Here is a 12249-nt window from a genome sequence, read left to right as displayed (position 1 = left end):
TCTGTTGCTAGTTTTTTCAGCAACAATACCGCGCTCGTCGGCGATTAGGTCACCGTCATTGCAGATTTTGAGAGAACCGGTGGGCCGTGAAACCCCTTAACACATGAAAACACTTAATGACTATATCAGGTTCTTAGATCTCGCTCTTCATTTCACTCCGTCCCATGTGTGTTGGTCGTAGGAGCCTCGAGCTAAAAACCTCATCCTGTCATATGCATCAGCTCCTTCAAAACTTGTAAAAGGGGCCATTATTCATTCTGTTTTTAATAATGTTTTAAAGAGGTGTTGCGAGCATAGTATGGGACAAAGCTTTGCGAAACAAGTTGACCGCCTTGCAATGGCTGGTTATCCGTCCGATGTGCTAGTGTCGGTGGCAGAAAAGCAGCTGAAAAACCTGAGACCTCGCCACACTAGCGAATCGGTTAGGCAAAGGGAAAGAAGCAAGGTTGTTGTTTTGCCTTACCTCCATCAGGTGTCGCACAACCTCCGTAAAATTGGAAGTCGGGCGGGGGTTGACGTAGTATTTTCAGCGCCAGAAAAACTTTCCAGGATTTGCAAAAACGTTAATTGCACGACTATTGAGCCGCGCAGGTGCAAAGTTAAACATGGGGATCATTTTGTACCGTGTCAAGAAGGTGGGGTGTATTCTCTGCCCATGTCCTGTGGGAAAAAGTACATCGGGCAGACTGGCCGCTGTCTCAACAAAAGGCTAAAAGAGCACAGTGATAATGTCGCCCGCGTACTGCTGCACGATTCCATCGGCGTAGTTAACGTGGCCCTCTGAACAGGCGCCCCGAATGGAGTTGACCACGCACTGTCGGCAAGTGCTGAACGCGCTGAAAGGTGAAACCAGGGCTCGGTATCGGTACGTGCATCGCCACAATTACATCCTAAGCTGGACAGAAAAAAACGTGTGAGAATTTTCACTAGATGGTTATTCATTATGGGCAACCATGCTACCCCGATACCGCCCGGTTCACCATCATGAACACAACACCCTCCTGCCCCCTGTCCTGTCACCTTGCGCGCATACGTCAACACTCTGTTGCCTTGTGATTATGCAAACAGTTCACTGCACTCCGTTCTTTCTTTAAAAATTACATTAGCGGCACGAGCGATGCTTCCTACAGAGAAACCCAGCTGAAGGAACCGTCTACTGCTCGAATGGTCTTAACCACGCAAGTGGTCAGCCTTGATTTAGAAGAGCATCGTTCATGTGCGCCTTCATGGACAGAGGATTAACTGGTGTTCACTACTTTACCATTGCTCGTACAGATGTTTTGCTCATCTTATGTGTACTAGTAAAGCAGCGATACCAAGCAATAAAGGTTATCTGTTTTTGTCGTGGTTCTTGTATTCATTTTGACTAGTTTTAATATGCCTGCGAGGGGTTACGTTTATTCTTGCTAGATAAACAGCTAGCATTTAGCGATAGCCTCCTGTTAGCAACTTCGAGGCAGCGTTGAGCAAACTGGACAACACAGCCATCCCGCCTCTCGAAACACATGTACAGTGGCGCTTATTGAATTTGTCTCGATTTCCCTCCACATAACGGATATCCTCTATTTTTCTGCTCCTGATCAGAAAACATTGCCTGTGTGACCTCTGGTTCAACATCGGCCAGTGACGGAGCTCATTTCCGGCGTGGTGTGTATACGATAGCCAGTAGAAACAATTGTCAGGAAAATAAGGCAATGCCCTTGGAAGTTACAGCCACGCGCTTCCTGTCAACGACGCCGCAGCTCCAGCTATTTCCTCAGCCAACTAAATCATCTACAGGCTCGCTTCCTCCCTCCTAACTTGATACGCAGAATAAGATCATAACCTACCCACTCCTAGAATAGTTAATGTAGGCGTTCGTCCGTTTTGGGCTTAGCCAATGACGCTAACTTTCCATCGTCATGTAAATAATCAGCAGAACTGACGGCCCGAACTGTAAGAGCACTGGCGTTGGCGGCGATATCTGGCGTGGCCAAATTGCGCGACGACGCGATGACAATTGTGTCGACTGCAGCCTACGTCGAAATCGAGCCGAAAATTCGTCTCGTGTGGCTGTTTTGAATTCGAAATAATAAATCCTATAGACGTTATTACCCGTTAGATTTAGCGGGCGGCAGTTGTGACAAACCTGATTGCGGAAACCGCCATAACGTTGCGCGGTTGAAAACCATGAGCAGCAAAAAACTTTTACACGCGAGGTGAGGTTCGAGTGGTTCTATTCCTCCTCGCCACGCGCCGCTCGCTTTACCGACACCCTATAGTTACTATATAGACACCCGAGACGCTTTGCAGCGCCGGCTAGACGTGCAATCAGTGCTCGTATTTCACCGATGGTGGTGTTAACGGCTCTTTTTCTATATATATCTCTGTCGGATGTTGCGGGTAGCGTGCAATGCAAGCCAGTTGAATCGTAATGCCGTCGTGCGAATGTGCTCTATAGACTGAAGATTACCGCACATCGCCTAATGCGACTGGTATGAAAAATCATCTTGGGATGTAAATGGAAGCAAAAGATAAGACGCCATATTAGTGGTAACACAACTCACAGCAAGGTAAAATACCAATTGAATCGCCCCTCGCCCGCTATCGTATGAACCTGAAACACAGCCGTTTGACTCAAATATTACTGTTGTCCGCAGTTCTTATAGCCCAATTATTTGTACTGTACGGAGGTGACGTAACTTGACGACTTCTGACACTCGTCTGCTCTGCGATATCGAATATTCTAACATCGGCACGACTCCACATCAATCTACGCTGCCCTGGATTATGCTTAATCTTTCCATTGCTGTTCTGAAAATGTTTCCAGACCAACGTCATATATCCACGTTTTACGTACTCAGTCCTGATATATTCTTGTTGCCGTCCTGGAATATATGTTCCAGTTTTTCTCTCAGCATCGCGGCTACCGCTTATTGTTGTAGTAATCCTCTTAGTAAACCGACGTCTAAATCGCGTTAATCCTGTGTTCTGTTGGCAGGCACTGCCGCCTCGTGTTTCATCTTTCAGATGTGACGATCGGATCGGAATCCAGCCTTCGAGGACCCGTGGATTCAGTATGACACACGTTGTCCCTAGGCAGCGCATGCACTTTCTAACCACTTGGCTAAAGTCGTTGTTTATATCTACGTAGGGCTGTCATTAACACATCTTACTATATTAGGCTAATCAGTGTTTTCTGAGCGATAGATGCACGAATTAATAATTACTCGTGGTATTAGCTTGTGATTAAACCTGGAGTTATGCGAGAGCTACCTGTATGGCTACGCTTAGATTCGGCTTGAATGTTACGGCAAGGCTTTTGCACATAGTAGATTGCTCTATAGTTTCTGCTTTATTTCATAGGGGGCACTTTTTACCACTAAAGTACGATGAGGTGAAAGCCTCTATCGTGCGATGGTCCGAAGCCGTTCGCTACGGCAGCACTTTCTCTTTGTCACTCCCACCTTTGCGATGACGCGATAACGTGAGCTACCAGCCAACATATAAAGCCCCGCTTTAACTCAGCTGTATGAACATGCCTATGTGGCCTTAGGATAACGCGAATGCCTAGGTTTTGGACGGCTGATTGTTACCACCCTCCATATGAAAGTAGAGGCACGAGTTGGCAGCTCCTGCCAAATGTAATGTCCGGAAAAGCTACATCTCGTTAGTGCTCGGCCATGTCAGCTGCCAGCTATCGCCTACCACGACTTCTTTCTCCGCTCTTCGGACAGGCACGGACAGGCACGGCGAATTGGCGAGAGTGTGGCCAATGTAGCTCTCGCTATAAAACTAGTGATTAAGCAGATAGCAAAGAGCACGTGCAGTGCCAATTACACTTAGCAGGAACACGACCACACGTGTCTGCGCACGTGTTGAGAATCACTGCGCCCACGTCAGTAGCAAATTCACGCCAAGCGACTGACAAGACGAAACACCTTCGAGGTTGCATGCAATCATGCGACACTCAGCATTGATTCGTAACCGGGTTACACGCAATGGGACAAAGCATATGCGTGGGCACGCGGAGCCATGTTCACGCAAAAGTGCGGTTGACACTGCACGTGAACGAGGATCCACAAGGGTAACCAGCACACGGGAGCCATCAATGCTTTCGGGTCATAACTTCAGAGGCCCGGTTTCCTTCTCAGTGGGAGCAAAATAAAGCACTCCTGCTCTAAGCAACAAACCAGCAGGTGTAGCCAATCTTGTGCTTATTCTCGGCGACTTCTGCACTTACCTCGAGCATGGCTGTGATGTTCAAGTCGCCGAGAATAAGCACAAGATTGGCTACACCTGCTGGTTTGTTGCTTAGAGCAGGAGTGCTTTATTTTGCTCACACTGAGAAGGAAATCGGGGCCTCTGAAGTTATGACCCGAAAGCATTGATGGCTCCCGTGTGCTGGTTACCCTTGTGGATCCTCGTTCACGTGCAGTGTCAACCGCACTTTTGCGTGAACATGGCTCCGCGTGCCCACGCATATGCTTTGTCCCATTGCGTGTAACCCGGTTACGAATCAATGCTGAGTGTCGCATGATTGCATGGAACCTCGAAGGTGTTTCGTCTTGTCAGTCGCTTGGCGTGAATTTGCTACTGACGTGGGCGCAGTGATTCTCAACACGTGCGCAGACACGTGTGGTCGTGTTCCTGCTAAGTGTAATTGGCACTGCACCTGCTCTTTAAGCAACAAACCAGCAGGTGTAGCCAATCTTGTGCTTATTCTCGGCGACTTCTGCACTTACCTCGAGCATGGCTGTGATGTTCCTTTTGCAGTGGTGTATCTTGTCACCGATGATGTTCATGCAAACTACGTAATTCAGGTAGTCTGTGGACCAAAGGAAGAGAAAAGAATGCCATATATTATCGAATACGCAAAGGATGCGATTAAGATTTTTGTTTTGTTGTAGCAGAACAAAAGTGAAGTATGCTTACTGCAGTTTATACAATTCGTAGTAAACTCTCAGCATTAAGCAGAGATGGATAAACATGCACCGATAATTTGCAAAAGAAGGTACACCCGGCCAATTTCTTAACAGTACCGCGCGACCGACGGCTGCCCGGCGCTGCTCCGCCTGAAGTCGCTGGAGGTGATAATGCAAGCGAGGACAACGGCATGCCCGCAATTCCTGCTGCTGCAGTGAGCCTCGTCTCCTAGGCAGTTTTGATTAATGAGAAAAAGCCCCTGCCACAATCGGCTGGTATGAACATCACTGCCCCAAGAGGGTATCACTGCTTCTTTTTCCGACGGACTTAGTGCGGATAATATTTGTAATGGAGTACACATATTTCCAATAAGCAACTTAGCATGCATGATATAACTATTTGCCCTTGACGTTTGTTCGATATTATTATCAAGGAAATTTTGACATCAGTACCCATTGATTAAGTAATGCCGAAAGTTGGGCGAGTTGATTAACATTCATGATGGAAAATAGCGCGAAAGTACACGAAGGACGGAAGGAAGTAAGACACGGACAAGCGCTAGTCCGTTTCTTACTTCCATCCGTCCTTCGTGTACTTTCGCGCTATTTTCCATCATGAACCCATTGATTGCTCTCAAAAAAAGAAAATTGCCTACTATTACGTTACTTCCTAATGCGAAATTTGAGCGCAGTTCATCATCAGCTGTTCATCTTTTATTTATTTTTATTTATTTATTGATACCTCAAAGGTTCATTTAAGGGGTATTACATGAGGGAGTGGTTGACGAGTACATGAATCATTCGATGGAGGCAAAGATTTCGAGAAATACAAGTATGTATAATTACAGAGACCTTTTTTTTAATTTTTCACACGTGTTCCTTCAAGAAACACTCCACTAACAGTTCTTGGCTGTCATGAAAGAAGTCTTGGGGTGGGAGGAATGAAGAGAACAACTGAGTTATCGGGAGCTTGCGGGAGGCAGCGCGTCGGTCCATAAGAACGTTGCGCGACGAACAGATAGCAGGCGCTGCTAGCGCTGACTCCGGCGACCTCCGCCCCCCCCCCCTCCTTTCCTCGTGTTCTCCGGTTGCTGCGCGCGCTCCAGCCCCCATCGTTCACCGCTGAGTGTACCCCCCACTCTTCTTGCGTGGTTCCGGTTGCCGAAGCGCCGGCTCGAACTGGGGGGCTGAAAAGGGGGGGGGGGGGGGGGGGGGGTACTGGTTACGAGGCCGACGACACCGCTAAACCCAGGAACGAGCGCCAAAGCGCTGCGTTCTAAAACCTCCTCGAGACAGTACCCGCAAATGTAACCGAGGAGTGTGTAGGACTTGGAACGTTACATGTCTCCACCAATCAAAGCCACAAGCACAGGGCAGAAGAACAAGCGCTCTCAGAAGTCGGAATGAAACTTGACTCTAAGGGCTGCTTCCGATGAAGCAGACCAGCCAAGCAGACGACACCCTTTCATGTAGCATGATTACGCCCCCTCCCCCCTCCCAGCTCGTTCCCTCTCCTCACTTCCACTTTGCTTCAACTAGGCGCCATTGCACAGTTCAGCCGATGGTCGTGCGGTACTGGCAGGGTGTACATACATCAGACGCCTACTAGCATGCAGTGCTTACTGCTTCAGTCTGAGTTAGGGCACCGGTTTGGAGCTTACTTGGAGCTTACTGTAACGAGAACAACGTTTTGTACCAAGCTTGACGTATAATTGAGGATCAGTTACGCCGTACCACTTGCGTAATGGGCGCTTTCTCTTTTATACTTTGCGTCACCAATGTGGCGCAGACAAAGAATACATAGGCGTGCATTTCGCGCTTTCGTGCAATTTTAATAAACACGTCTGCAACGTTCATGGCCCTAAGTAAAGTAGAATATTTTGTCCAGCTTAAAAGCGCCTAATTAATCACCAGGGTCCCGAAAAGCACCTCATGAAAAACAAAAACGAGACACGGGTAATATATACTCCTGCAAACTGGAATTACATTGAATACGCTGTCTGCGAAACAAGTTATGAAAACCAATAGAGCATTGTTTAATTTAACATGTTTTTTCTATTCTAGTGCAGAGCATTTAAAACTTTCTCATTGCTGCTAAGAGCCATCTTGCCGGTGTCTACACATTCGTTAGCAAATGTTCATCATGAGGTGTCAACTGTGCACCTGCTTTCATAATATTATTTACCCCTTGTCCGCAAACATCTTTCTGTGTTGCACTCAGTCATTTTGTATTACGGATAAGAAGACTCGTGGTGCACAGCGAAATATCGTCTTTTCTTCTTTGTTTACTCACTAAAAGCTAGCTTTTAATGCTTTTCGAACAGGTTTATATCCTACTCACGCTTGCGCACATCAGTAAAAAAGAAGTGGTCGAGGTACGAATTTGAGTAGAAAACCTCAGAAAAGGGTATAGGGGGAACTGGAGATAAAGTGGTTACCGGCGCACGCGGGAAATTGTGCATCCTCACCGAATCACAACGAGACGGCCCATTCGGCGGCGCGAGCGCTTACCTTCCGCGGTGGTTCTAAACAGAAGACCGAATGACCAGTTACGAGGAAGTGACTAAAGTTTACCGCCTAGCTCGACGGACAATGCCGCCTCTTCAGCCGGCACTTAGTCGGGAGTAAGCGGTCATCCTAAGGTAAATGCAAACCGGATCACTCGTAGCCCCGGTAGTCCTACATGTCCTCCACCCAGACATCTACACGAGCGATATGTGCAGTGTATGCCAAGAGGCTTCGGCGGACCAATGGCACATCATGTGGTCATGTGGGACTGTGCCAGGTTCCCGACCGAAGCTGCATAAGACACACCCGCCAGAATATCAAAGTGCTGTGCAAAGTACAGACACGGACATTGAACTATGGGCTGTCAAGCAGGCCCGGGGTGCACTCGAAAAGCACAAGCCTCCCAACCTACCACAAACGGGCCAAATGAGGTAGTGCAGAGTAGGGCATAACCCCGCACGAGACTTCAACGCGCCGTTTGCAGGCTCCTTAATAAAGTTATACATGCATACAATAAGCTAGTGGTTGCTAACAAATCTTTCAGGCACCTCTAACAAGGAGACACCCATATAAACGCAACATCTCATGCCGGACAGCAATATGCCGGTCAGCAACACGAAGTAAAGAATCTGTGCATGAGAAAGCAGAGTTCACAGCCAACTAATTGTTGTTGTTCTCACAAATAGCATGATACACATACGCACTACACCAGAGCGTTTTGTGGCCTTCATCTTTGTGTCGGTGCTATGTATTGTGCTGATTTCGAAATTAACGGCCTATTCATATTATCACACGTGCTATGGCTTTTGTCATTTAATGCGTACACGCTTGGTGGGCCAACAGTGCGCATATAGTGTGTATATAACCCGCAAAGATCTCACAGTCATCTGACATCTGGAGCATTTCATCGCTACGAGTAATGATAAATTACTGTTCCGCTTCCGGTTCCAATACGGGTGCAAAAGTACAGCAGCCTCCTGGCAAGGGATATCGGTGCATCAAGCACGCATCGCGTCATTGGCAAGATGGGATGACGTAACTCACTGGCGTGCTGGGGGTGCGTATCGATGCACTTTGCGAGGGCTACGGTGGTAATACAGTCGAGTATGAGCTGCAAAATCCCCTTTGTGATTCCACCCAGGCAGTTCTTTGTGTAGTCCTGCAGGCACTGGATGTCGTTCTTCTCAGCCCTGTGGAATGTTTCATCAGTTGCGCTCCTCTATGTAATGCAAGCGCAGGAGAAACTTGTTTGACCGCTGTGATCTGTTCATGGTAGAGAATTTGGTTATTTGTTGCCGAATATTGGAAGTAAGAAAAATGCAGACAATCGTATATTTTGTGTCTCATTTTAAATATATTTAATTTTTCATGTCTTAAATGAATTAGTGACACTCCGATGTGTGCACCTTAGGATCTTGGATCTGCGACGGCGTCGAGAAGCACAAGACCATAAGAATGCAGTCAGACGTGCGAAGAGAGCAGGCTTACAAAGCGCTAGCAGCGACGGTGTTTAATTGTAATCTGTCTGGGGCGTAAGAAACATACTGACACATTGCATCTTTGGGAAATAAATTAAAACCTTTAAAATACATTTAGAGATGCAGTGTGGACACAAAGGGTATTGTTTTCGCCTTCTCATACCTAAGTGGTCCTAAGTGTCTTGATAAGCGTCTTGATACAAAATGATACTCAGTTAAATCTTCCTTGTGAGCTATTTGATGACATGATTGTATTAACTGCTGGCGCTACGTAGCTGATCACGTGAAAAGTAGAGAACGCTATCAAAGACGGCCACACATGTCTAAGCGCGCGCACGCTACCAGTATTTCTATATGCGAAGGCCTATATTGCGCTGTTGGGCCGTTGCCTCAACGAGAGGTCAAGAGAGCATCAGAAAACATGTGATGTATTATCGGTCCAATGAAATACTGCTCCCGCGTCGGTAAAGATCGCAAAGAAAAAATCAGTTTGCGCTGCCAGGTTCGGGACACAACTCTTCTGGCCAGATCCAAGGATACTTCGAAACTAGTTATTATCGATGGCTTCAGAGTGACGTCGGATCCGGAGAGAGGGTGTGTTCAGTTCAGTTCTGTTTTTATTCCTTAAATGTCCCTATTTCAAGGGGTGTTACATAGGTGTGTTAGTTTACTGTCGGTAGCCCTCAGCAGGAAGGAGATGAAGCTTCTGGTGCAGCACAATACAAGCAGTACAAAAGTCCCTTTTGAACGAAGCCACGTTTTTACAGGTAAGCTTGACGTGTAAAGTTAAAAAGAAAGCCTTTGTCGCTGATTGTATACACATCCGTTGAACCCGCTTCATAGTCTATTGTCTAGAAAAGGAAGGTAAGGCTGCCAACATAAGTACAAGAAATAATGTCTCTATAAGAACATTCGCCATTTAGCTTCTGGATAGACTGTAAATGTATTTCAAGGGAAACCGTACGTAGAGGAAATGAAATGTGTCGGCAAATTTCTTTAAAAAATCCCACGAAGGAACCTCACTCCTATAACCAGTGGCTGCAAAAAAATTAGGCAAATTGGCACTTAAGCGTCTAATAAACACAGCTAAGAGGGAGGGATGGCTTGCTGTTTTAAAAAATAAAAACCTTGAAACAAGCTGATGAACAAAGAAATGCTGAAGATAAGCTACACCAGCCTCCAGAGGGAGAAACAAATTGTCTCGACACATAGGCTCCCTCCCATTGCGTGCGTGCCACAAAAGTAGCGAAAATTCTATGCATGGAGTGTACTTTATTTTTTGCACAATCCAACACCTACAAGACGTAGATAAGCTTCAAACTCGTGAAGATATTTCGAAGTTGCGCTGGTGCAAATAGAGACAGTTCCCTACTCATTTAAGCTTGGGTCTACAGCCTAACCGACGAGATCTGAGAATCCCAGTGAGGCCTATTGTTGCGATGTTGATACAAGGGAACCCTCAAATACGGTATATATTAGGAGTCCCTGCTCATGCTGGCAAAAAGTTAGGTTCTGTACCTCCGTGACCTAACCAGCACCGCTTTGATTTATCAACGTAAAGAGACACCCCGAACTATCACAAAAACGCTCAGTTACGCACGTAACCTCTATCGCACAGAAAACAGATAGGAGCATTGTAATCAGCATAAGCCAAAATCTTAATTTAACATTCCGATAGTAAGAAGTCACGAACTGCTTTGTACCTGATGATAATAAACATGGGAGCTCAAGATATAACACGAATGACAAAGGTAATTGCGGACAGTCCTGTCGATTTAAGCGGAATAGGCTCTGAAAAATTTTGTAGTAACCACTTTATAATATAGTTCAATAGTTCAATGCTTTAAGCAAGACATCACCAATGCTTGCAGTTTCCAATACAGGGAACAAAAAAATCATGACGCACATTATCAAAAGCTTTTTCCAAATCAATCTGAATTAGGATTACTTGATTGTCCTCCTCTGACACTGTCTCTATCACGGAACTTGTGATATGAATATGGTTTTGGATACTACGGCCTTTGATCCCAAACACTTGGTGCGGCCTTAAATCTTGTGCCACAAGCTGCAGGCGAGAAGAAACCTCGCAAATATCTTAATCCACATTGCATAAGCATATCGGACGGTACCCTTCACCAGTTTTCAGCCGACATGCGTCCGTGGTTTCGGGGTTAGTATGGTGCGACCAGTATAGAACGTGGGAGGCAAACAGCTTTTGTCATAATCTGCACTCAAACTTCCAATAAGGCAAGGGCTACGGTAGGCATAAATGTTGTATAAAACTCACTGCTTAGACCATCCTGGCCAGGAGACTTCTGTCCCTGTAGTGAAGAAATCGTCGACTTGACCTCATCTAAAGTAATAGACCCCTTAAAGACCCCTCAATGGTTGCCCGCTGGTCATCCTCAACACGAAGAAAATAATATTTTAAATTACTGAAATCAGACCAACCGATTGAGTTACTATTACCACTAAAGAGCCACGCATAATATTTAAATAAGGCACCAAGAATACCTTGCCTGCCAGTGTACGTACCACTTCCGCAACAAATTTCTAAAACCTCCTTCAAAGAGCAGCTTGCCTTTCATTACTAAAAGCGCGGCGAGATGGTTGTTTATTATTGATCCTGGGTGTTGGCGACCTAATCAAGGCACTGTGATATTTTTCTGCGCTAAACTGTTGTAACTGCACTTTAAAATTGTTGGCGTCAAGGTACGACCCAGAGAAATTTCTTCCAACTTATAAAGTTCGTTCAAGGTGCGCTTCAATTCACGAATGTGAGAGCGCTTCATGATTGTGATCCGTGAAGATTCTTCAATGCGAAGACTCTTAACCTCCTCCTTAAAAAGATCTCACTTTTGAAAGACTGAGATCGGCACATGCCCACGTGTCTCTGAAGCAGCTACAGCGCGCTGAAAAATTTTATCTGAGGTAAAGGAACAATTATGCTTCCGTAACTCCTACTAGGGTTAAAGTAGACGTCTAGTATGTTTTCCTATCTCAACAGGCACCATGCAGTGGTCGCTAATAAATAAATATCTGTTACACCCAGTATCCATGCGTAGCAGGTAATGTGCCAGCCGAAACATAATTCCTGTCAAGTCGGGCATTCGAAGACGATTGAAAGTGCTTAAAATATATACCATCGCTTTTAAGTCGGCCAATGTCAACAAGGTTATGCTCCTAAACTAATTAAGTGAGAAGGGCAGCTTTGGGGTCATAACGCCCGTAATATACTGACCGATCTTCCATATATACACAGTTGAAATCTTCCAGCAGTAAAATTTTCTGATCTGTGCGCAGGTTGTTTCTGACAGATACAGCGCTTTTTCTTTGCTGTCAACCAATTTTAAACGCCG

At 46.0% G+C, this 12249-nt stretch overlaps 1 protein-coding gene across 1 annotated transcript in view; it reads right to left on the bottom strand.

Annotated features, from left to right (window-relative positions):
* Nucleotides 1-709: 709 nt before the first annotated feature.
* The window catches only part of LOC146177235 (uncharacterized), a 30629-nt gene continuing 19089 nt past the window's right edge, over nucleotides 710-12249 (bottom strand). The window contains exons 2-4 of the mRNA XM_084581499.1: nucleotides 8457-8631; nucleotides 4675-4807; nucleotides 710-836 (exon numbers count right to left, since the gene is read on the bottom strand). Coding sequence (XP_084437625.1) covers nucleotides 710-836; nucleotides 4675-4807; nucleotides 8457-8631 — 435 coding nt within the window. The remainder of the gene's footprint in view (nucleotides 837-4674; nucleotides 4808-8456; nucleotides 8632-12249) is intronic.

This window comes from Amblyomma maculatum, chromosome 10 (genome assembly GCF_055883805.1).
Source record: "Amblyomma maculatum isolate TAMU_Amacu chromosome 10, ASM5588380v1, whole genome shotgun sequence".
NCBI classification, from domain to species: domain Eukaryota; kingdom Metazoa; phylum Arthropoda; class Arachnida; order Ixodida; family Ixodidae; genus Amblyomma; species Amblyomma maculatum.
Note: the sequence above shows the minus strand (reverse complement) of the source record. Positions and strands in the feature narration are given on the sequence as shown.